Here is a 24,809-nt window from a genome sequence, read left to right as displayed (position 1 = left end):
TGCCTACTCTCTCTCTCCCTCATCCACTACTCTTAATCTCTCTCTCCCAACCTGTACTCTCTCTCACACTTCCTCTCTCTCCCATCCCCTATTTTCAATCTCTTTCCCCCATCCCGCACTCTCTCTTTTCCACCCCTACTCTCTCTCACACTTCCTCTCTCTCTCGCATCTTGTACTCTCTCTGCCACCCCTACTCTCTCTCCCATCCTATACTCTCTTTGCCACCCCTACTCTCTCTCCCATCCTATACTCTCTTTGCCACCCCTACGCTTTCTCACTTTCTCTCTCTCGTCTCCCATCCCTACTTTCTCTCTATCTCTCTCTCACACACATGGCCATTCCCTTATCCCCCCCCCCCCCCCCCCAAACCTAGTTCTCTTATGCAATTTAGGTCTTAATAGTGTGTGTGCACTATAGCACGCACGCACTACTGAGAAATCATTTTTTAGATAGTGCGTGCGCGCTATAGGACACACGCGCTATTGAAAGCTTATTTAAACCCAAGCCTAAGGCTTGGTTTTGCCTTGGAGATCCAACCCAAAGGTTTGGAGTTTATGAATAGGTCTGAGACGTGTTTTCTAGCAAACATACAAAAAATGATTATTTTTTCTTGTGTGCTCCCCTTCAAGATTCCTCATGGTTGGGTATCGATAAGATCAGGTTACATAGCATTATAGGTCTTTGTGTTAGCTATCTAACCATATAATTTATTTAATTTGAACTATTTCAAACCTTTCATCTATAATTTCTTTTGAATGTATGTTCATTTTTTGTCAAAAACCACCATGTACTAATTGGGCTATAGATTTTAGCTCGTTCATCGAATTTTGCAACAACTTAGTTTTTTAGAAACTAGACTCCATTCTACACACTTCGAAAAAAAGTAGTTTTGATTTTAGATTAGTTTTCAATTATTTCTAGGGGGAGCACACAGATATTTCACATTTTTGGGATGTGTCTAGTTTAAAAAATTATTTTTAAAAAAATACACATTATAAAATTATCCAAAAAATCTGGGATAAACTACATAGTGTTAAGTAACTTTTGACTAGAGCGATTAAAGAATTTCAAAAAAAAAGTTAAAATTTTAGGGGGGCCACACTTTGTATTGTGTTATGTTTTTTTGGAATAAACAGTACCACTTTTTGTGGCCCCCTTTTTTGAGGACCTAAAACTAAACCATTTTGAAAAAAATTAGTAGTTTAGAAACTAGATTCAAAGGACTACGACTTTTGTTTTTTTCATATCTTAAAATTTTGAGTGTAACTATCTTCAAATTCTTGTTGAAGTTCAAAATCTGTAGATTTCAAGAAAAAGGTGTCCACTTATACCCCCCTTTTGGCACCACAACTTTGTGCACTTACCCATGGAGGTGTTTCGATGCATTTCTTTACCAGTTTCCCTCTTGACAAATGGAGAATATTGTTGCTACTATCCTTAAAATATTATGGCCTATATTGCATATTCCTTTCAATATTGTTGATTTTATTTCAACTAAAAAATTTAGATTTCTTCCAAGTTCAAACATTATTATAAATGTTGTTTATTTATTGGATTCTATGTTGCAACGAAATATGAATTTTGATTAACAGACAAATATTATTATTGTTTTTTGCACACAACATAACTTGTCTTTTCTATTCAACATTAATTTCCCCAACAATTTCAACTACAAATATATATTGAAATAAGTACATACAATTATTTTATTATTGTCTATCTTAAAATAAATTTATTTACAATAATTAGTATTAATTTTGTTGCCATAAAATTGTTTGCAAGAAATGTATTGAATCTTATCCACACTATATATTTGTACATTATGTTCTATTTACATACTTACTAATTAATATTTTAAAATATATATGATTAATACAAAATTTGACAAATTAATCACTAAAACAATCATCTATTTTTTCACCAAAAGGAAAGGACTCTAGCTCTTGCAGAGCCCTTGTTTCTTTTAGTGTTATTTCCATTTGCCTATGTTATTGGTTACACATATTCTATTCTTTTGGTGTGAATCTACTAGCTTAGCAAACCGTTTAAATGGGCAATTTTTAAGCAAGTATTTTGTAAACTATTTCACAATGACTGAATGATATGGTTGAATGGCCATATGTGCCATTCCATGATCCACATACATTGAAAATATATTCTATTATAAATTAACATATCAATATTATTTAATTATTTATATGTGTAATTTTATAAAAAAAAATTATAGTGATTGAATATTTAGAATAATATTATTGTTATTGAGTATTAATTTTATTAATAGAAACAATTGAGAATATAAATATTTTCATTCAATCTTAGAATTGTATATAATTTTACCAACAGGAATCGTAAAGATTGAAGAAAAGTTTATTAAGTTATGGAGAGGTCATATAGATGTATAGAAGGTAATTTTAAGTTTCAAAAAATGTTAATTAAACCTTATTTCAAACCACTATTGAAAGTAGTTGAATTTTTTAATATTTGTAGATTAATCAAAGAACGTGATTTTGGAATAGTTTTAAAATTATGAAATCAATCTTCAAAATTTTTAGTTTGAAAAATATTTTTTATATAAATTTAAGATCACTATTTTGTATGTGGAAAATTTTACCTCACTCCTTAATTTCTATTTAAAAGATAGTTAAACGATCAGTTTTAATTCAAGTCATTTTTACATCATGATGCAAGGAGTTCGAAGAGTCATAACTTTTGACTCGAATCTGAGTTTTCTCAAATTTTTCTAGTTTTTTTTTCAAAATCTATAGTTGAGGTGGATTCTAGCTAAGCCAACTCTGTTGGGGACGTTTCAACTATTTTTTCAAGAGCCAAAAATTCCATCTTGACCTCTGAATTTCAATTTTAAAATATCTTAGTGTTTTTTTGTTTTTTTTGCTTTGTAATAACTTCGAAATTTCTTTCTAAATTTCTGAGATTAGTTGGCAATTCACCTCTTTGGTTTAAAGGATAGATTTAGGAAACTTTGAAATTGCTTTCAGAGGTTTTTTAGAAGTTACCAAAAATGGCATATTTTTCCTATTGTCAAAATCTACCAAATTTGGAAATTTCCTGTTTTTGTAGTAGTTGTTATTTAATGGAGTTAGAGATCCATGTAGAAGCAGTTTTGGAGGAATGAAGAATTGAGAGTTTTGAATTTGTATTGTGTTTTGTTATGAATCTATTAATTTCTCTGAATTGAGATTGGCCAACTACATCACATCATGATTAAATTTATTTTTAATACATAACAATGTAATTTTAGGGATATTTTAAAATCTTGATTTTTTTTGTGGTTATTAATTATTATTTTTATTCAATTTTATTTTATTTTATTATTCGTATTCACTTCATAGTCAGTAGAATTTTCTATTATGATATTTTTATATAGTAATTATAAACTAGTTATAACTAAGGGATAAATAAAAATTATTATTAGTTTTTAAAATATTAGCTAGAGTATTGTATAAATCATAAACATCTATATTAAAATTTATTAACTAGAGTATCATATATATCATAAAAATTAATAGTTTTAGTTTATGATTTAGATATTTTCGCTCGTCTCGTGCCTATATTACAAAATAGTCATCTAAAAGATAAAGCTTTGAGTTCAAAAATGGCGATGATGAAGTGGGCGAAGGTCATGTATTCCACTCACCATAAAGGAGGGTTTTGGCTTCTAATTGGGGCTTTTGTTGAATTTTCAGCATTGGTGTTTGCGTTGGCGTTGCGTGCAAGAAATGCATTAGACATGGCATCACGAAGGAAGATGAGGAGGGTTTGTACTAGGGTTGAAGTGTAGTAATAAAGGGAAATTTTACCATATCTATATCATTTTTAATAGATTCATGATGTATGGATAGGATCTCTTGTGGTCAATAACAAAGATAACTCATCTATACATTAGAATTACATTTAAAAACTCTAATCAATCTCATATTTGGAAGACGAATGGCTCAATCATCAAATACATGCTTGATAGGAGTGCTAAAGATTTTAATGATATAATCCCAATGGTATCCAAATCATAAATTGCACAAAATAACTAATAAGAGTAGGATTCATCATAGAATTACATGTTGCAAAACTTTATAGTCTTGAATGTAGAGATTTCATTAATGCTTGGAGAAAAATCCATAATGGTGAAAATAGTAGAAGCCCAATAGTATCTAGCTTTTAGATTTTAGGTAACGACCTTTGTAAAGAAGATAAATCCAAAATCTTTCTAACTCGAGGGATAACTGATTGCTAGAGAAATCACCATAAACTTACCAAGCTAAATCATAAGTTTTTATCTTAGAAGCATAACAATAAGTAAACCTTTAAAGAGTAAAAGATCTTTCTTACTACAATGTCAACACTTATGTTTGAAGGAATTTCCCTTGTCTTGCTAAGAGTAAAGGTCAATACTTTCCAACATCAAGATTGCACTTTATGTTGAGAAGAAATGTCCCAACCTTGAGAAGAAAACACTTCCAATGTGTCACCAATATTGCAATTTGGTGTCCCTATAAATAATAAAATCTTAGTTTACTCTCACCTATATGTTTTAGGCAATAGTATTTTTGTTGCATTTTGTCAAAAATAGATACAAGAAATAAAACAAAGTATAACCAATTTATAATTTGGCAGAAATATTATGTCACTGAAAAAGTATTATACTTTGAACACAATTTTGGCATCTGCATTATGAAAGTATATTTTTTTCCAATGCTTTGGTGGGAATCCCCTTAGAAGAAAATTTGTGTGAATCACCTTTATGATTCACTAGAAAATGTAGGAGTTGTTGTATTCTAGGATAGCCAAAAGCTACAAAGTGGGGAATAGATCAACTCACCTCTTCATTAATCTATGCAATTAGAAGTAATTCCATGAACATTCCTATATTTTGTAAGAAATTTGCACACTCCCATTGGTGCTTGGATGAGTTAGTCCATATGTGTAAATCAAATGGTATAATTGCACCCTTATCTATAATAGATTACATTTTTGGTTATTCAAGGGGAGGATTTTCTTTGAAAAATACGTTAAAAAGGAACAAGTAGAAATGAGATCTCGAGTAGCTAATTTTTAATCATTTGTGATTTTTATATAAAGAATTGGAATGCCTTGGATAGAAGAATGATCAAGGATGTAATGTCCCCATCTTTTTAGTAACTTAGTGGAGTTCTTAGCCTTTACGTTCTCTAAAGGCTAAGTGGAGAAATAAGAAATTGATTAAATTAATTTCTTATAAAGTCATTAAATAAATTAAAATTTAAAGGTGACTTTATATTTAATTAATTTAATTTTATAGAAGCACAATTAATTATTTTATTGCAAGGAGAAGCTTCTAGACAGTGCAATAATTATTGGAAAAGGGGAAGCCTCTAGTAATTTAATTTTCTAGAAACACAATTAATTATTGTATTACAAGGGAAGAGTTTCTAGAGTGCATTAATTATTAGAAGGGGGAGGCTTCTAGTAAATGCAATTAATTAATATTTTATTTCCTTCTAGAAAGGTGAAGGAAAAGTATAAATAGAGGTGGGAACTTCATTGTTTAGCATCCAATGATGGTGAATTGCATTTGATAAGAGCTTGGAGGTGTAAGTTATAGATTTGTTCTTGGCATTAGAGGATGTCTATCCTCTCTTGTGACATTCTGGACATCATTCCTTTGGGGTTTGGCCTTTGAAATTCATTGTTATGTATTTAATTTAATTAGTTTGAGAACTAATATTATTTCAGCAGTTGGTTCAGTTCTTAGGCATTTCCAAGGTGCCCATTACAGTGGTATCAGAGCTTGCTTGCAAAGTGTTTGATGAAATGTCAAACAACTGAAGTATAAAAAATTTTGGTGTTTGAAAAAATTATAACCTGTTGGGGCTATTACAGTGGTATCAAAGCCCGTTACAGTAGATATATAAAGTCATTAAATAAATTAAAATTAAAAGGTGACTTTATATTTAATTAATTATTGTATTACAAGGAGAAGCTTCTAGATAGTGTATTAATTATTGGAAAGGGGGAAGCCTCTAGCAATTTAATTTTCTAGAAGCACAATTAATTATTGTATTGCAAGGGAGAAGTTTCTAGAGAGTGCATTAATTATTGGAAGGGGGAAGCTTCTAGTAAATACAATTCATTAATATTTTATTTCCTTCTAGAAGGGTGAAGGAAAAGAATAAATAAAGGTGGGAGCTTCATTGTTTAGCATCAAATTATTGTATCGGATTATTGCAAATTGCATTTGATAAGAACTTGGATGTGTGAGTTACAAATTTTTTCTTGACATTAGAGGACGTCTATCCTCTCTTGTGACATTCTAGACATCATTCCCTTAGGGTTTGGCCTTTGGAATTCATTGATATCAACTCATTAACAAGTAGCTTGGATACATTTCCAGCTATAGGTAGATTGAGTGTAATTAGTGAGTTGAAGAGTTTGTTATGTATTTGATTTTTGTAATGTCTCCATCTTTTTAGCAATTCAGTGGAGTTCTTAGCCTTTACGTTCTCCAAAGGCTAAGTGGAGAAATAAGAAATTGATTAAATTAATTTCTTATAAAGTCATTAAATAAATTAAAATTAAAGAGTGACTTTATATTTAATTAATTTAATTAATTATTGTATTGCAAGGAGAAGCTTCTAGACAGTGAATTAATTATTGGAAAGGTGGAAGCCTCTAGTAATTTAATTTTCTAGAAGCACAATTAATTATTGTATTGCAAGGGAGAATTTATAGAGAGTGCATTAATTATTGGAAGGGGAAGCTTCTAGTAAATGTAATTAATTAATATTTTATTTCCTTCCAGAAGGGTGAAGGAAAAGTATAAATAGAGATGGGAGCTTCATTGTTTAGCATTAGATTATTGTGAATTGTATTTGATAAGAACTTGGATGTGTGAGTTACAAATTTGTTCTTGGCATTAGAGGATGTCTATCCTCTCTTGTGACATTCTAGATGTCATTCAATTGGGTTTGGCCTTTGAAATTCATTGCTATCAACTCATTAACAAGCAGCTTGGATGCATTTCCAGCTACAGGCAGATTGGGTGTAATTAATGATTTGAAGAGTTTGTTATGTATTTGATTTTATGATGCTAGAATAATTAGTGAGTCTACTATGTATTTGATTTTATTAGTTTGACAACTAATATTATTTCAGCAGTGGTTCAATCTTTAGTTTGCATAAATTCCTTCTTATTTATGTGATTTTAAATCTATGCAAAGACATTAAAAGCTCTTTCAGTAGTTGGTTTAGTTCTTGGGCATTTCTAGGGTGCCCATTATAGTGGTATCAGAGCTTGCTTGCAAAGTGTTTGATGAAATGTCAAAAAATTGAAGTATAAAAGATTTTGGTGTTTGAAGAAGTTATAACCTGTTGGGGCCATTACAATGGTATTAGAGCCCATTACATTGGTATCAGAGCTATAAGTCATGCCATCCTGTAGAGGTCTTATAGAAAATTTGGGACAGCTAGATAGAGAAAAAAGTGTTTGACAAAATGCTTAGACGATTACTGGGTACATTAGAGGAGGGGCAACGTATGCAATAGGAGCATAATAGGTGAATGGATATGATGTTGTAGCTTATGGCTAAATAGATGGGCATCAATATTAATCTAGGTGATTCCAACAATGGAAACAATAAAAATGGAGGAAACAACAACAATAGGGGCAATAATAATGGGACCGAGGCACGTGTAGAGCCATGCAACTATGATGTTGGTGATGTGGGCATTTCAATAGAGTCAATAGATGTGGGTTTACACTCTAGTATTATTGATTCACAATCTGGTGTTGGGTCATGTGTGTAGAGTCAAGAGTCCACATATGAGGCTTTGTCAGGGGATGGCAATGCAACAATAGTTGGATTAGGAGAATGCGAGGATATTGTCATATCAATAGCCACTTCTATGTCAATTGAACCATCCAACGAGGAGTTTAGCAGTATGTATGCAGTTGTTGATGTGTGTTCTAATGATGGCGCACATGTTGATGATTATGACTTTTCATCAACTACAGATTCGGTTCAATTTTCTAGTGCGGCAGTTAGTGTTGTTCCTATGTCCATATATTTTGATGTGGCTACACCTATTGTTGATACAGTTGGCATGAGTGCATATGGTTCGCCTGTAGCTACATCATTTTCAATGCATGTTGGTGATGATCAGGATTCCAATCCAATATATTATGTGGGTGGATACAAGGAAGAAGAGGTTTTCTACAAAGTTGCCTTCTGGTGACATTCTGACTTCTACACCATCAGCACAAGTTTTGGGTGCTAGGTTGCAAGACATGTGGTTGGTCCTGATGATGCTAGTTTTTAGTTGGTTTAATGTGCATAGGGATGTCACATACTACTTCATTTGGGATCCGGGTGGAGGTTGGAGTTCATTGTATTGTTAGATTGCTTGAGGACAAGCAATTTCAAGGAGGGCGGACTATAATGTCCCCATCTTTTTAGTAATTCAGTGGAGTTCTTAGCCTTTACGTTCTCCAAAGGCTAAGTGGAGAAATAAGAAATTGATTAAATTAATTTCTTATAAAGTCATTAAATAAATTTAAATTAAAAGGTGACTTTATATTTAATTAATCTAATTAATTATTGTATTGCAAGGAGAAGCTTCTAGACAGTGCATTAATTATTGGAAAGGGGGAAGCCTCTAGTAATTTAATTTTCTAGAAGCACAATTAATTATTGTATTGCAAAGGAGAATTTTCTAGAGAGCGCATTAATTATTGGAAGAGGGAAGCTTATAGTAAATGCAATTAATTAATATTTTATTTCCTTCTAAAAGAGTGAAGGAAAAGTATAATAGAGGTGGAAGCTTCATTGTTTAGCATCGGATTATTGTGAATTGCATTTGATAAGAACTTGGATGTGTGAGTTACAAATTTGATCTTGGCATTAGAGGAAGTCTATCCTCTCTTGTGACATTCTAGACATCATTCCCTTGGGGTTTGGCCTTGGGAATTCATTGTTATCAACTCATTAACAAGTAGCTTGGACGTATTTTCAGCTACAGGTAGATTGGGTGTAATTAGTGAGTTGAAGAGTTTGTTATGTATTTGATTTTATGATGTTGGAGTAATTAGTGAGTCTGCTATGTATTTGATTTTATTAGTTTGAGAACTAATATTATTTCAGCAGTGGTTCAATCTTTAGTTTGCATAAATTCCTTCTTGTTCATGTTACGTGGTTTTAAATCTATGCAAAGACATTAAAATCTCTTTCAATAGTTGGTTCAATTCTTGGGCATTTCAGGGTGCCCAATACAATGGTATCAGAGCCTAGCTTCCATTATCAGAGCTTGCTTGCAGAGTGTTTCACGAAATTATAACCTGTTGGGATCATTACAATGGTATCAAAGCTATAAGTCCTACCATCCTATGGAGGTCTTATAGGGAATTTGAAACAACATTTATGTTTGAGTGTGTGACAAGGGTTTTATAATTTCTGCAATACCAGAGCAAGACAAAATAGGAGTTCACACTTGCAGAGCAAATAGTCTAGTTCATTCGTGCAAAGGGACATACAATCTAGTCATACAGACACAAAGGAGATATTCTTTGAACAAGACAACAATATGGGTGATTAAGATGACAAGGATACATGATTAGGAAGAGGCAAGAATATGGTTCAGATCATAATGTAATATTCAAATAGTTACTGGGTACATTAGAGGAGGGACAACATATGCAACAGGAGCAGAATAGGTAAATGGATATGATGTTGCAGCTTATGGCTAGGCAGATGGGCATCAATATTAATCCAAGTGATGACAAAAATAGGGGCAATAATAATGGAGGCCAAGCCAACAACAATGGTCTCGAGAATAACATTAAGGGTAATAATGGACATGGCAGCAATGGGAATGAGGCTAATAACTTTAGAGATGTTGCACGCCTAGCTCGAATAGCAAGCTCGAGACCTCTTCTACCCACCTTCCCACCCAGAGATCCAGTTCAACCAGTTAATAAACCGCAAATTATCAAGTTACAGGATCAGTTCAGGAGGGACTAGGAGGCTAGTGGACCAGAGATTCAAGCAGATATTTCCCTTAAAGATTATATGGACTTGAGGATGAGACACATGCCCAAATCAAGAAGGAGAAATCAAAACTTTAAGCTGAGAAAGAAAGTTGGGAAACTTTCTTTACCTTATTATGATGCTTCAGGGTAGATGACTGCACGAGCTTGGGGACAGAAGGTAGATACATACTTGCAGCTGAATCCTATGCCTGAGGAGGAGACTATAATGTATGCGGCTATTTACTTGGATGGATCAACACATGAGTGGTGGCACCATGGCATGGTAACCTTGGGGCATAATCAGATCACATCTTATAAGTTCACTAAGAAACTCATAGAGAGATTTGATACCAGGGATCCTAAGTTATAGTTTAAGGAGTTGGCGCAACTCAAGTAGTGGGGATCAGTTGAGATGTATATCAATGAATTTCAGAGGTTAGTTGTGTTGGTCACAAATATTTCAAAGAGGAGGTTAGTAGTGTTGTTTATGGACAGACTTTCAGATCCCTTGAGGGGTTGGGTCAAGGGGCATGATCCAACTATGTTACAAGAGGCCACTAAAAAGGCTCATGACTTAGCACCTTCTTATTTTAGGAGCAGATTTCAGCATAGGGATTCTTATATGAAAAAGGACAAGGAGAAGGACAAAAAATCTTTTCACAAGGATGCTCAGCCAAAAAGGGATAATAAGTTGGATAATGACACCCTAAATGAGTTGAGGAAGAAGAAGCTATGTTTTAATTGCAGAGAGCCTTGGGACTTATCTCATAAGTGCCCTCTCAAGGCTAAGGAAAATCAAATGGAGTATTTCTTAGCAGAGGAGTCACAGTCAGAGAGGGAGGATCAACACTCTGATTCAGACGAGGATAGCACTACAAAAGAAAGTAGCATTCCTGAGGATGAGAAGTCATTGTCATGATAAATGGGAGCTCAAAAGGAAATCACATTTAGGGTCAGGGGTACTATCCAGGGACAGAAAGTGATCTCACTCATTGACGCTGGGGCTACACATAATCTCATAGAAGCAAAATTTGTAGCCAAGAGAGGTTTACAGACTGAGGAGCACGCCGAGTTTAGAGTCATGGTAGCTAATGGTGACAAATTATTATGCACTCAGAAGATATCTAATCTTCACATTAGGTTTGGAGATGGCTATGAGTTGGAGGATGAGTTCTATGTAGTAGACATGGGAGACTATGATGTCATCCTCGGCATGACATGGATGGCCTTGCTAGTTGAGTTCACACTCAACCTAGCAAAATTGGAGATGAGGTTTCATAGATCTTCTACGGAGTTGCCTTCTGGTAACATTCTGACTTCTATATCATCACCACAAGTTTTGGGTGCTAGGCTATAGGACATGTGGTTGGTCCTGATGATGCTGGTTTGCAGTTGGTTTAATGTCCACAGGGATGTCACATGCTACTTCATTTGGGATCCAAGTGGAGGTTGGAGTTCATTGTGTTGATGGATTGCTTGAGGACAAGCAATTTCAAGGAGGGTGGACTGTAATGTCCCCATCTTTTTAGCAACTCAGTGAAGTTCTTAGCCTTTGCGTTCTCCAAAGGCTAAGTGGAGAAATAAGAAATTGATTAAATTAATTTCTTATAAAATCATTAAATAAATTAAAATTAAAAGGTGACTTTATGTTTAATTAATTTAATTTTCTAGAAGCACAATTAATTATTGTATTGCAAGGAGAAGTTTCTAGACAGTGCATTAATTATTGGAAAAGGGGAAGCCTCTAGTAATTTAATTTTCTAGAATCACAATTAATTATTGTATTACAAGGGAGGAGTTTCTAGAGAGTGTATTAATTATTGACAGGGGGAAGCTTCTAGTAAATGCAATTAATTAATGTTTTATTTCCTTCTAGAAGGGTGAAAGAAAAGTATAAATAGAAGTGGGAGCTTCATTGTTTAGCATTTGATGATGGTGAATTACATTTGACAAGAGCTTGGAGGTGGGAGTTATAAGTTTGTTCTTGGCATTAGAGGACGCCTATCCTCTCTTGTGACATTCTGGATGTCATTCCCTTGGGGTTTGGCCTTTGAAATTCATTGCTAAGTATTGAATTTTATTAGTTTGAGAACTAATATTATTTCAGCAGTTGGTTCAGTTCTTGGGCATTTCCAGGGTGCCCATTACAGTGGTATCAAATCTTGCTTGCAAAGTGTTTGACGAAATGTCAAACAACTGAAGTATAAAAGATTTTGGTGTCTGAAGAAGTTATAACGTCTTGGGGCCATTACAGTGGTATCAGAGCCCATTACAAGGGATGATTAAATTTTGATAAATAGATATGTCAAATCTGGTTTCAATACATTGGTATTTCTTCTTTAATATAGGGTGATCGATTGGGAATTGTTATAAAATTTCATGAGTAAAGTAGTTAGGTTTAATTCAATTCTAGCCATTGAACTTTTGTGCTAAATGGATAGTGAGAAGATGTTATTCTTCCTTTTTAATTTGACATATAAATTTTGAAAAAAAAAAATTGTTATAAAAAACATCTACCATATATTGGAAAAAAGTAATAATTATCAATCAATATTTTTTTGAATTGCATTTAATAGGGGAAGGGATAGAAAGATAAATGTATATATACGAAGTGAGTAGGGAGATGGGAAAATAATGAGAGTGAAAGATAGATGAATGTAGAGAGGGATGTGACTATCTAAATGGGTAGATATATTAGAAATAGAGAGGGATGGAGAGACTAAAAATAGAGGTATCAATAAAGAGATATGGTTAGAAAAATAAAGAGACTTAGAGATTTAAAGGAATATGAAGGGGGCGTGGGGAAGGGCGGTGCATGGGTAAAGATAGACATAAATCTAGGGAGATACATAGAGAGAGATAGAGAGTAAGAGATAGAAAAGGATATAGATGGTGAGATAGATTGGTAAAGAGATAAAGAGATAAAGAGAGGATGACAGAGAGACATTGAGTGTGTGACAAATACTAAGTTGATCTTCCATACATCTACGACGTACCTATTGCACACTAATGCACGATTGCTAGTTTAAAATAAATATTTTTGTAGCGGTGTACCATTGCATGCACAAAAGCATGCAACTACTAATCTTATTTCTATTATAATATATATGGCAAGTACTATATCACTATGTGACACTTATCATTGCAGTTGTAATTTATTTCTCTTTCTCGGTGCTCTACTACTTTGGATGACATTTTTGTTCTAATTGCCCTTATATTGTATTCTTCTTCTTTTTTGTAATTCATTTTCCCAATGACTATAATTTTCGTTGTAATCAACTTCGTTCAATAAAAAGAACTATATGAACCCAACAAATATTAGGAAAAAGCATCCACTGGAAACTTTTAATACTGTTTTGTTTAAATGAAATGGAGGGAATCCCTTCAACTCCCTCTGCTGATGCTTATGATACTTTGGCTGATATGGTCAGGTGTAACATTTCCTTAAAGGCATGCTTCCTTTTAGTTGTTGCTTTCACGTAAACTCCAACACTCCAATTGCTTTAATCCATTTGGTTGGAGAAGGATTAGTTGTTGTGACAAATACTCTCTGAATTGGAGAGGTATAATCACCACACGAAATGGCTATAGAGCCGACGCAATGGCTGAATATTATGATTTATTAATTCTTTGAAATTTACAAAACAGACAAATTATAATTTTCATTAAACATTAAATAATAGATTAATAGCCATTATGTCGGCTGGGTAGACGCTTTCATCACCACATTGGATCTACTAGATAACTGATTGAAGTCCTATAGAATTTGGTGGAGATTGATGTGTTCGAATTTAAATCTCATCCGAAAAACAATCTTAATTTACGTGGCAGAAAAATAATGTTAAAATTCTCCATAATTTCTTCATGAATTTATGTTTCAGAAAAATCAGTTCTTAACACTTCAAATTTTCAATTCAATCATATGGAAGCCTCGTGCAAGAACTTGAAGACCTTGAGCTTAAGATAAAACTGAATGATGGAATCCTCCGTAACTCCTCCTCCACATCAAACACAATAACAACGCCCCACCAAATTCATGGTGTTTTACGCAAACGTCAGATTTGCAGTCGTGGATCAAATATCCTTCCACAACATAAGACATTGTATGAAAAGAGGTGCAGACTGAACAGCAGCATAGTCACAAAAATCCATGGATGCCTAGGAGAATTTCATGATACATACATATATATACACATTTGAAGCTTAAATTATGTGTGCTTCATTTGCTTCAGTGAAATCCGGAAGAAAAAGAAATGGATGATCAGTTCAAGATGTGGTGAGAAAGTTCAATCGGGGTTTAGCAAGTGCAAGCAGAGGGACCTTCATGGGACAGATAACTCCAAATCCTTCCTCCATATTAACACGTTGCTGCCCCTGCGGAAGGGACCAATCAAATGCCTGCACCAGAACAGCAATGACATGTTGAATCTTCAAATAGGCCAGATTAGCTGCAGGGCACTTTCTCCTCCCGCTAGAAAATGGTATAAATCTGAAGTCATTACCAGAGACGTTTGAGTCTGGGCATTCCTCAAATCGTTCAGGCCTGAACTCAAAAGGCTCATCCCACAATTTAGGGTCGTGTGAAAGCCCCCAGATGTTCACAAACATAACAAACTTAGCCGGGATGTCATAACCCCCTAAATGCACCGCCTCTTCATTGTAATGTGGGTCTGTTAATGGCACCGGCGGATGAAGACGAAGAGCTTCCTTCACAATGCAATCTAAGTAAGGAATTTGGCAGGCATCGGACTCCTCCACCAGACGCCCAGCAACGGCGCCATCAATTGCCAGCTGGAGCTTTTCCAAAACCAGAGGGTTTTGGATCAGCTCGGCCATGGCCCATTCGATACCAGTCGCTGTGATATCTATGCCGAACAGGAAGACGTCCGTCATTAAGCCCATCAGAGATTTTTCTGTCAGCTTCTCTTCACCTTTCAGTGATAGTAAAATGTGTACAAAATCCTTGGCTTCCTCTTCGGCATATTCTTCTTCCAGATCTTTCCTGTGGTCGTCCAGGATGAGCCTGTAAACCCTCTTTAGTCTCCGGCTTACCCTTTTTATTCTGCCCTCGTAGCCCTGTCAGAAAAAAAAACAAGGGCAAAAAAAGGTATTTACTTATAGGAACTAAGTATCAGAGCTGCTTATGTAAGTAGCTTTATATTGTAAAGTAAAATAAGGTTTATAATACATGATTCATAACAGCAAAAGAAGGTTTATTTGACATGACACAGCAAAGTGAAGAAGTCACTAAAAAATGAGAAAACAAGCACAAAGAGGGTTTCTGGATGCCACATTCTTACAAGCCTGTCCAAGGGGTTGTGGTGTTATGATGTTATGATAAAGTGATGCATTAATAAAGAGAGAGTCGAGTTCAAATCTTTAACATTGTAATAATCCACTATTAAGGTGACATGCACATGCAATAACTCATCCCCGGGAGTAGACACGGTTCATCTCTAGAACGTATCTGGAACATGGAAAGTTCTCAGTTGCCCTTAGCAAGAGAAGTGTCATCATAAGCAGCAGTATAGTATAAGTTCTGACTTTAATAAAATTTCATCTTTCCAACCAATGGCTAAAATTATTATCCTCTGGGAAAGTCATCTTTCAGACAGCAGACTGGCAATACGCAATATAACTGCAGCAGCAAACATACTAAATATGTACAAAATGTGTTTGTTAAGAATATATTGGAGATCTTTAAGTCAAATTTTGAAGCAAATGAAACTGGTAAACGGATATCCTATCTTTTTAACCTTTGTCAGCATCCTTTCAACATGCCGACAGAGCTTAGCAGAAAAACATTCAGAATTATTCATATAACTTAATGCCCTTAGTTGGAAGGATAAAAGTAGAGTTTACCTGACTTGTATGCTAATTGATGATGAAATGCATGCTTGTAAACCCTCGGCTGAGGGATACAATTAGCATTATTGAAGATTGTTTTGAACATGGTAGTAATAAATTTGATGGTAGGGTCAAATCGCATTAGGAAATGTAGTTCGGGAAGCTGGTACGATAGGAGTCAGGACTGGGAACCTGATCATGAGGGATACACATATTGTTCAAAATTTCAACTGGAAATTTTGTTTTCATGACTAAGCTTGGTGGTAGTGATCTAGAAGTTACCAGCCTAATTCGGAATGGAGTTTACATTTTGTACATGTCCAAGCCAGTTTATGGGAAGGAAATCTTGGCCACTTTAAATCCAATCAAATAATGGAAAGATATTCTATAGTTAAAAAAGATCACCGTAGTTTTAAGTATTACTTGGAACAAAAAAAGTCATACGGAGAAAGAAAAAGGATGTTGTTATATGACAGAGAGATCAAATATAAGAAACACAAGGAGAATGTTTTGCTTGATTCTCTCTCCTAAGGGATGAATTCAGAGAGTCAAATATTGAATGGCATTTCCATAGTGTAGGTAGATTGGGTGAAAAAGGCATGAGAAGAGAGAGAGAAAGACATTGATACTGAAACTCTCATTGAGAAATTCCAACAGGATTCAAGCATATGAAATAAATTTGCATAAGAAATGATTTACGGTTCAAAGATAGGTTGTCACTATGCAAGAACTCAACCATCAAGGCATTGTTCAAACTAAATGCTTCTCTAGTAGGTGGGCCCGCAAGATTCTTGAAAAATTATCATAGAATCAAGAAAGAATTCTTTTTGGAGGGGCTCAAAGAAGATGTTGGGGATTTTGTAGTAGAATGCATAGTATGCCTACAGAATAAAAAGGAGAAAATTAAGTGTATAGGCCTTTTTGCAATCTTCTCTATTTAAGTTAAACGGTGGGACTATGATGCAGGAGCATCTTGCATGGGAAAATTATTGAAAAAAAAAAAAAAAAATTAGAAAAAAAAAAAATTGGAAAAAAAAAAATCTGGAAGAGAGAGAAAGTGACGAAAATTAGAGGAGAAATAATAAAAAAATAAAAAAAGGGAAAAAGGAGAAAAGAAAGGAAAATAAGATTTTTATTTTCGAGGTGCATAGGTGGCATAATAGAAAAAAAATAAAAAATAAATGGTTGTCATTCCATTTATCGAGGTGTGTGGGAAGAATTCTAGAAATATATGAACATTGTAGAAAGTTATGGAAGTTGTAGAAGGTTGTGGAGGAATTCTAGAAGGTTGGAGAAGAGCTAGTGACTGCAGTTTAGAAACAAGGAGGTTGCTTGGTGGCTTGCGAGCACAAGTTGAGATCTCAGAAGTTTCTACCAGCGTGTGGATCTGGACTAGCTTGGGTTTGGATTAGATCTTGAGAGATCTTGTAGAAATGTTATTGTAATTGCCATTGGATTGTCAAGTATAATAAAATTGCTTGGGAAGTATTTTGTCATCTCTTTGTTTCCTTATTGTTGCATTCTTGGTTGTGAGTTGGTAAGGGTGGTGTGGCCCTTCATCAAGTGGTATTAGAGCGTACCTTCATTAGTGGTATCAGAGCCGCCTTTCATCAGTGGTATCAGAGCAGGAGTTCCTGAGTGTACAAGCAGATCGCCAAAGTGTGAGGCAGTTTGTACCAGGATCTTGGTTGGGTGAAGTTTATTAGAGTGGGAGTGTGTAAACAGATCGCCAAAGTTGAGGCAGTTTGCACTAGGACCTTGGGAGGACATGCAGATTGATCATTGGATGTGGAGATGGAAGACTTAACTTGTTGAGGCATGATCATAGAGAGCTGGTGGATTGCAAATCCGTTATCCTAGACTTGTGATGTGGTTCTTGATTGTTCATGCGAGGTGGCAGGTTGTGATCTGACTTGCAAACAATTTGAGGCTGTCATAAGGAGCGTGGGAAGGATTTGTTGCAGAGGGTTTACGAAGATCTTGGGAGATGGCTCCAAGAGGATTGGAACCTAAGATGATTGCGAAAATCCATGATATAGTGGAGAGGAATTTTTCTAAGATGTTTGCTCGGTTGGATGCTAGATTGGCTAATCAAGCTAAAAAGGTCAAGGTGGAAGAGGATGGTTTTGCTGATCAGTTTGTGGAGCCTGATGCAGAACCTGTAGAGCAACTAGAGGTTGTTGCTGAAGATATTCTTAACGTTGTTGATGTTGGGACAGAGGTTGATTTTCATGATCAAATGGTTGAGTCTGACATGGAGATTGTGGAGCACTCGCTCGTGGATGATCTAGTTGTTGGTGGTGACTTGTATGTTGTAGAGCATCTTGTTGTGAGCAATGAGGTTGCTGGTGTTGAGAGTTTGGCATGTGTTGATGGAGATCTACATGTGGCTGCTGATGTAGAGTTTGTTGTTGTTGGCATGGATTCACTAGTTGCTGATGTGAATGAGGGTTTGTTGATGAAGAATTATGTTCAGTTTGTTCCTAGGAGTGAGCATGCTAATTGGATGGTTGAGATTCTGGTGTTTGATAGAGTAATGCAGAGGTGGAAGATTTGCATGGTAGTTTTCTTGTCCCCATTGAGGTGGAAACCTTTGGTGAAGATGAAGATGGTGGTAGATCTTTCTTTTTTTGGTGTCAAAGTGTGGGATACACTTTTCTATCTACCGGGGGAGTCTGATGCAGGAGCATCTTGCATGGAAAAATTATTGAAAAAAAAAAAAAACAAAAAAAAAAAAATCTAGAGGAAAGAGAAAGTGACGAAAATTAGAGGAGAAATAATAAAAAGATAAAAAAAGGGAAAAAGAGAAAAGAAAGGAAAAGAGGATTTTTATTTGCGAGGTGCATAGGTGGCATAATAGAAAAAAAATAAAAATAAAAATGGTTGTCATTCCATTTATCGAGGTGTGTGGGAAGAATTCTAGAAATATATGAATATTGTAGAAAGTTATGGAAGTTGTAGAAAGTTGTGGAGGAATTCTAGAAGGTTGTGGATAAGTCATGCATGGGGTGGTAAGTGCCTATTTAAGCAAGGCATATGAGCATTTCTAATCAAGCTCAAGGAAAAGCTTGAGAAGTGGAAGCTCAAGGAGAAGCTTGAGAAGTGGAAGCTCAAGGAGTAGAAGCTCGAGGAGTAGAAGCTCGAGAAGGAGTAGCTTGGAAAGCTTGGAAGGCTTTAAGGTGTGAAAGAGAAGGAGGAAGTGAAGAGTGAGTTTTCCTAAGTCTGTGGACAGAGCGTCGAATGTGAGGCAGTTTACAATAGGATTGTGATGGAGTTGTGAGTGTGTAGACAGAGTGCCGAATGTGAGGCAGTTTACACTAGAATTTTGGATCTTGGATAAGGTTGGAGAAGAGCTAGTGACTGCGGTTTAGAAACAAGGAGGTTGCTTGGTGGCTTGCGAGCACAAGTTGAGATCTCAGAGGTTTCTACCAGAGTGTGGATCTGGACTAGCTTGGGTTTGGATTGGATCTTGAAAGATCTTGTAGAAATGTTATTGTAATTGCCATTGGATTGTCAAGTATAATAAAATTGCTTGGGAAATATTTTTTCATCTCTTTGTTCCTTATTGTTGCATTCTTGGTTGTGAGTTGGTAAGGGTGGTGTGGCCCTTCATCAAGTGGTATTAGAGCTTACCTTCATTAGTGGTATCAGAGCCACCTTTCATCAGACTATGTATCCATAGATTTCATCATATGTTTGTCTGAACTTAGAATTAAAATGTGGCAGCATGGTGGTTGTAGATTGTTTCACTAAATATATTAGCACTCCCATTTATGGTAGATACTAAAACAGTAGCCTTTGTGAATACTATCTAACTATGACACTTCAAAAGTTGTGATAAGTGATCATGATTCTATACATACAAGTAATTTTTGGACTCACTCACTTTCATGGTTCCATACTTACACGTATACTTTGAACTTACTTTCATATTTGGATACCAAGCTTGCTTATATATAGTTCATCAAATTATTCCTAATTAGATGGACAAACTAAGATGGTCAATAGATACTTGTAGGACATCTCTAATATTGTTCTAAATAAACAAAACATATAGGTGCAATGGTTACCACTAGCAGAATGATATATAACACTTCTTTCCATACTTCCTCCCAAATGTCTTCAATTTTAGCACTATGTGGCTACTAGCCACCAGTAATCTATCTATTCATATGGATTGACCCAAAGGTTCGAATAATTGAAGAATACTTCCAACATTAGCAAGAGGTACTTGTTAAACTCGAGGAGAACTTTACAATGACATAAAATAGAATGAAACAAGTTGTTGATCAGTACCATAGTGAAATAATTTTTGAAGTAGAAGGATGGGTCTTTGTGCAATTTCATCTGTTTAAGAAAATGATAATGTAATAACAACAAAAAGATACCAAGCTGATACCCGAGTATATGGTCCAAGGATAAAGTTTAATAGAGTATTCAAGTGTGGCAACACATTAGAGTTCCTTATGTCGACCATTTATGCTTTCAAACTTATATACTCTAGTAAAATATCACCATGAAGCACAATAACTACTACTACTACTAGAATATGACAATCCCAAGCAAAGAAGAGGAGTGATCCTTGCCTGCAAATCAAGCCAATCTAAGCCAGGAACAAGGTCGCTGACAATGAGTGCACCGATGAGAACCATGGCTTCCTTCACATCCTCCATAAACAACTCCATTTCCTTGGCCAAGGGATGCTCTGGATTTGAATACTTGTTACCAAACAGCATTCTTTTCACCATACCCAACACCAGAGAATCACACATCTTTCTCATATCAACAACACAGCCCTCAGAACACCCATCAGAAGCAAGATTTCCTACCATTTTCAAAATTTCTTCTCTCCGGATATGTGCTTGCATCTTTATTCTGGCCGGACTGAACAAGTGGGTCACACAGATTTTTCTGAGATGTCGCCAGTGAGGGCCGTTGGGTGCAAAATCCAGGGAATGGAAGTCGAATCCGATGTACTTTCCAGCCGACGAAGGAGGCCTGGAAAATAATTGGCAAATTCAACAGTCTTATGTAGGTAAAACTACAAATAATTATCAAATTTTATGCTTTTGGATTCTGACTGTATGATTAATTTTGCATTTAACGTTTCTGATCACACTCTGTGATCCATCATCATCAGGATAAGAGAAAGAGAGCATCATGGAAGAGTGTTCTATGAGAAAGTGCAGCACGAGAAAGAGAACGTCACTTTCTCACTATGCTCTGCTCTCTTTCTCTTATGCTGATAATGGATCGCTAGTTATCCGAAATGTTGATACAAAAATAATCACATAATAGAATCCAAAAATATAAAATTTGATAGTTTTATATGAATTGTACTACAAATAATTTTACAAAAAGAGACTCACCTGGAGGACCATTCCAAGTCTCTGTGTTTAAGCACTTCCATGGCCAGTTGGGGACTGGAGACAACAAGAACGTTGGAGGCTCCAAGGCGGAGATGCATCAAGGGCCCATATTTGTTGGCGAGGAGAGCAAAGGTTTGATGCCTGTACCTGAATCCCACTGACAACAAGGAGCCCACAACAGGCCATTGAATTGGCCCTGGAGGCAGACTACGCTTGCTTCTCATCCTTGTAAGAATTACCCATGCCAGTACAGCAAACAGGACAGACCATACAAACCTTATGTTATCTAATTCCATCAAAACCCCCAGTGGGCTTGATGGTGAAGATCTCATAGGGAGCATATTATGTCCAGTAGGAGAGAAAGATAGAGACAAATTCCTACAGAGAAGATGGAATTGGGCTCTCTAATCTAAAGCATAGTCATGCCCATGGAATAATCATTTACAGAAATTATCAAAGTGGATTCTCATATTTCCCAAGCAGAAGTGCAACATAGACCTTCTCTTTAACATCTAGGCATCTGTTGATCTAAATACAGCTAAATATACTTATGAACTCAATACGATTCAAATATACTGCCAGAACCACACTTCATCTTACAGCCAAATGTATTTCAAGAAGCACAGACAGGGTATGTAGATTTCGTATTTGAAATGTAATGAGATGCTTTCTGCCCAGTATTCTCGTAGCATTCGCCTGTGGATGAAAACCAGATTACCCGATAAGATAGACCATTAAACATCGATTCCATTGAAAAGCATCTATGATAAATTTGACCAGATGTCAACGTGGACAAATAAACACGATTATCATATGAAATCATCTTTGTTGTCCGTTTCTCAATTTTCAAGGAACGGGACATTAGCTAGCCGACGCACACAATATTAAATTGATTTGTTAAACGAATTTAATGCATTAAGTCTTTTGTAATGGTCACAATTTGGTTATAAATACTTATAGACGGCTTTATGTATGTGTAATATGAGTATTTAAGATAAGCTACAAGAAAAAGAAAAAGAAAAAGAAAAGATTAATGGTGTTATTTTTATGATTCATAATTAATTTTTATGATTCATAATTAATTTTTATGACCACAGTCATTTTATTGTTAAAGTTTCAAATTGATTTATTTTTAAATTACTTTTTAGCTATTAATTCTTATTTCATGATTGGTTAATCCCTATTTTGCTAGGGGTAAAATTGATTTTCTGTCATAAGAAATTACCAAAAATTATATTACAGAAACTTCTAGAATATCACCGCGTCACTGATTTTTTAGTAGGATAGGTGCCCAACATGAACTCAACGAAGGTTAGAGAAGGGACAACGCCAGCACAATTGCAAAAGAGGCCAGAGCCACAGTCATCCATAACGCAAGAACCCTTTCCAGTGCGGTCAAAAGAATAGTTGTGTCATGCCCACAGGTGACCCAACCATCCAATAGGCATGCTGATGGACATGACTGGGTGAGGGAGGAGACGCTTTGCCTGTGCTTGGTTGTATGCCTAGCCATACTATGTGCTTGCACATGTTCACCAATGTAAATGTCGTTGGCCATACAGACATCACCGTTCTCTGCTCACCATTGATCAAATTAGTAAAACCCCAATACATAGACAGTAAATTAATCTAAAGAAAGAAGAGAACATCTAGGGCAGGGCAAACATTTTCAGAAGCATTGGAAATTGAAGTAACATATTTAAAAGTAAATGAAATATGTAGAATCCCTCACGATCCCTCATCAGCCGATCTAGCAACAATTGATCAGTTATCCGTTGATCCATCCCCTCATGCCTGAATAGTATATGAGTCCCCTCACGCTCTATCCCTCGACTAGCCCTCATCGACTGCCTGCCAACGAGTGCAAAGCCAAAGCGTTATAGTGCCGGTAGTGCAGGTGCCTTGTCAGTTGCTGTTGATCGAACTAATCTATAGTATTTTTCATAATAGTACTAGGATTGAAATGGTGAAATCATTCAATGCATCATACTATGAGTGAGGCAGAGACTCTATATTTATGTGTAGACTTTATCTTTTATCAATGTTTGGTTAAAAGAGACTATGCACCTCGTGAGGTGGTCAAACATTTAATGATTGCATTTCTCAAGCAAAAATGACCTTTTAATTATAAGCTTGCCAACATCTACAGTTATTGTATATATCTTTTTGGGAAGCACAATGACTTTTTATATTAAAAGTTATATGTGGATACTACGGTGAATGCTTTTTCTTGATATATTGAGAATTAGTATGTATTTACAATTTGTATATTTAGATTATGTGGAATAATCAACTTTTGGTTTTAAACTGAATAGATATTTATATAAATGATGGGGAATCTCAATGTTTTATTTTTTAATGGGATGGTAACAATATGTATTGGAATATGATTTGATTTAGTTGAGTTTAATTTAGACAAGCGAAATTTCTAAATCATGTGTGATTTCTTTTAATTGATTATTAGAGATGACTTAATATGTGAAGTTTGGGGATGCTATGGAGCATTTCACATATTCGAGAACATCACTACTTTGGAGATTTGTTAATTTTATATTCAAATATTTTCTTACACATGGATAGATTAGTTTACTTGTATAGATAAGTGATTACAAGGATGAATATAAATATACACTTTGATGTAACTCATAGGTTGTTATAGGGCTCCCAATTTGTGCACAAGAAAAAGGAAATTCCAAAAAGGTTATAAAGACTTAAAATACTAATTGATTGCATTTGTTTTGAAGATTCTGAAGCTTTTTCACCACTTATTTTCTACACATAGCTCTCTAGGGAAAAACAACATGAGAACAAAAGTTTTGGAAAGAACAATGGGAAGCTTCTCCACACCTGAAACTTTTAGAAGAGGATAACAAAAAGGTATTTTGTTTTTTTTTAAAATTCTTTTGAAAAAATAATAACAATTTTAACCATTAGTTGCAAGTTGTATTTTGAATTTTTCGCTGGCTTATTTTAATCTAGACAAAATACAATACTATTGTGTTACTTAAGACTAATTACATAAGTTGAAGCACAAAGTACTATTACGTATGCTCAAATTTATAAAATTAATAAAATTTAAATTTATTTAAAATTATATTAATTCTACAAAATGTTGTGGCATCATAGCATGTCAATCAACATATAGATGCATTTAACCATAAAATATTAACTTACTTTTTATAGGAATTAATTCTTTCATTTTGAAATAATATGTGTTAGATATATAATATAATCTAAATATCATATAGATTACAATATCTTTACCATAGTTATTTAGGGAAATATATGTTATGATATTGAATCTATATAGACATGACCATGTACTATGGCTAGATAATGGAGAATGATTAAATTCATAAATTCTACCTCTAGCTTTGTGTTAAATTTTCATTTTTAATACTATAATTGTGTTTATAGATTTTTACATTTTCCTTAATGACATTCTTATATCAATATAAATTTACATTGAAAATAGATCCAAAATCTTGATCTCATACATCTAAGAAATATTTTAAATCTATATGTCATGCAGCTAACAAAGATTCAAAATCTTAATGACATACATGAAATAAAGATTC

The 24,809-nt window shown here is 34.8% G+C and overlaps 1 protein-coding gene across 1 annotated transcript; it reads right to left on the bottom strand.

The window, feature by feature from the left end:
* Window positions 1-13,834: 13,834 nt before the first annotated feature.
* Window positions 13,835-22,013, bottom strand: LOC149573178 (cytochrome P450 782C1-like). The gene is made up of 3 exons (XM_089814352.1): window positions 21,232-22,013; window positions 20,449-20,860; window positions 13,835-15,091 (listed from the first exon to the last, which is right to left on the bottom strand). The coding sequence occupies exons 1-3, from the start codon at window positions 21,570-21,572 to the stop codon at window positions 14,282-14,284; spliced, it is 1,563 nt and encodes a 520-aa protein (XP_089670478.1). The 5' UTR covers window positions 21,573-22,013; the 3' UTR covers window positions 13,835-14,281.
* Window positions 22,014-24,809: the final 2,796 nt, after the last annotated feature.

The sequence above is a fragment of the Cupressus sempervirens genome, chromosome 2 (genome assembly GCF_028749045.1).
Source record: "Cupressus sempervirens isolate cs-2001-9-10 chromosome 2, ASM2874904v1, whole genome shotgun sequence".
NCBI classification, from domain to species: domain Eukaryota; kingdom Viridiplantae; phylum Streptophyta; class Pinopsida; order Cupressales; family Cupressaceae; genus Cupressus; species Cupressus sempervirens.
Note: the sequence above shows the minus strand (reverse complement) of the source record. Positions and strands in the feature narration are given on the sequence as shown.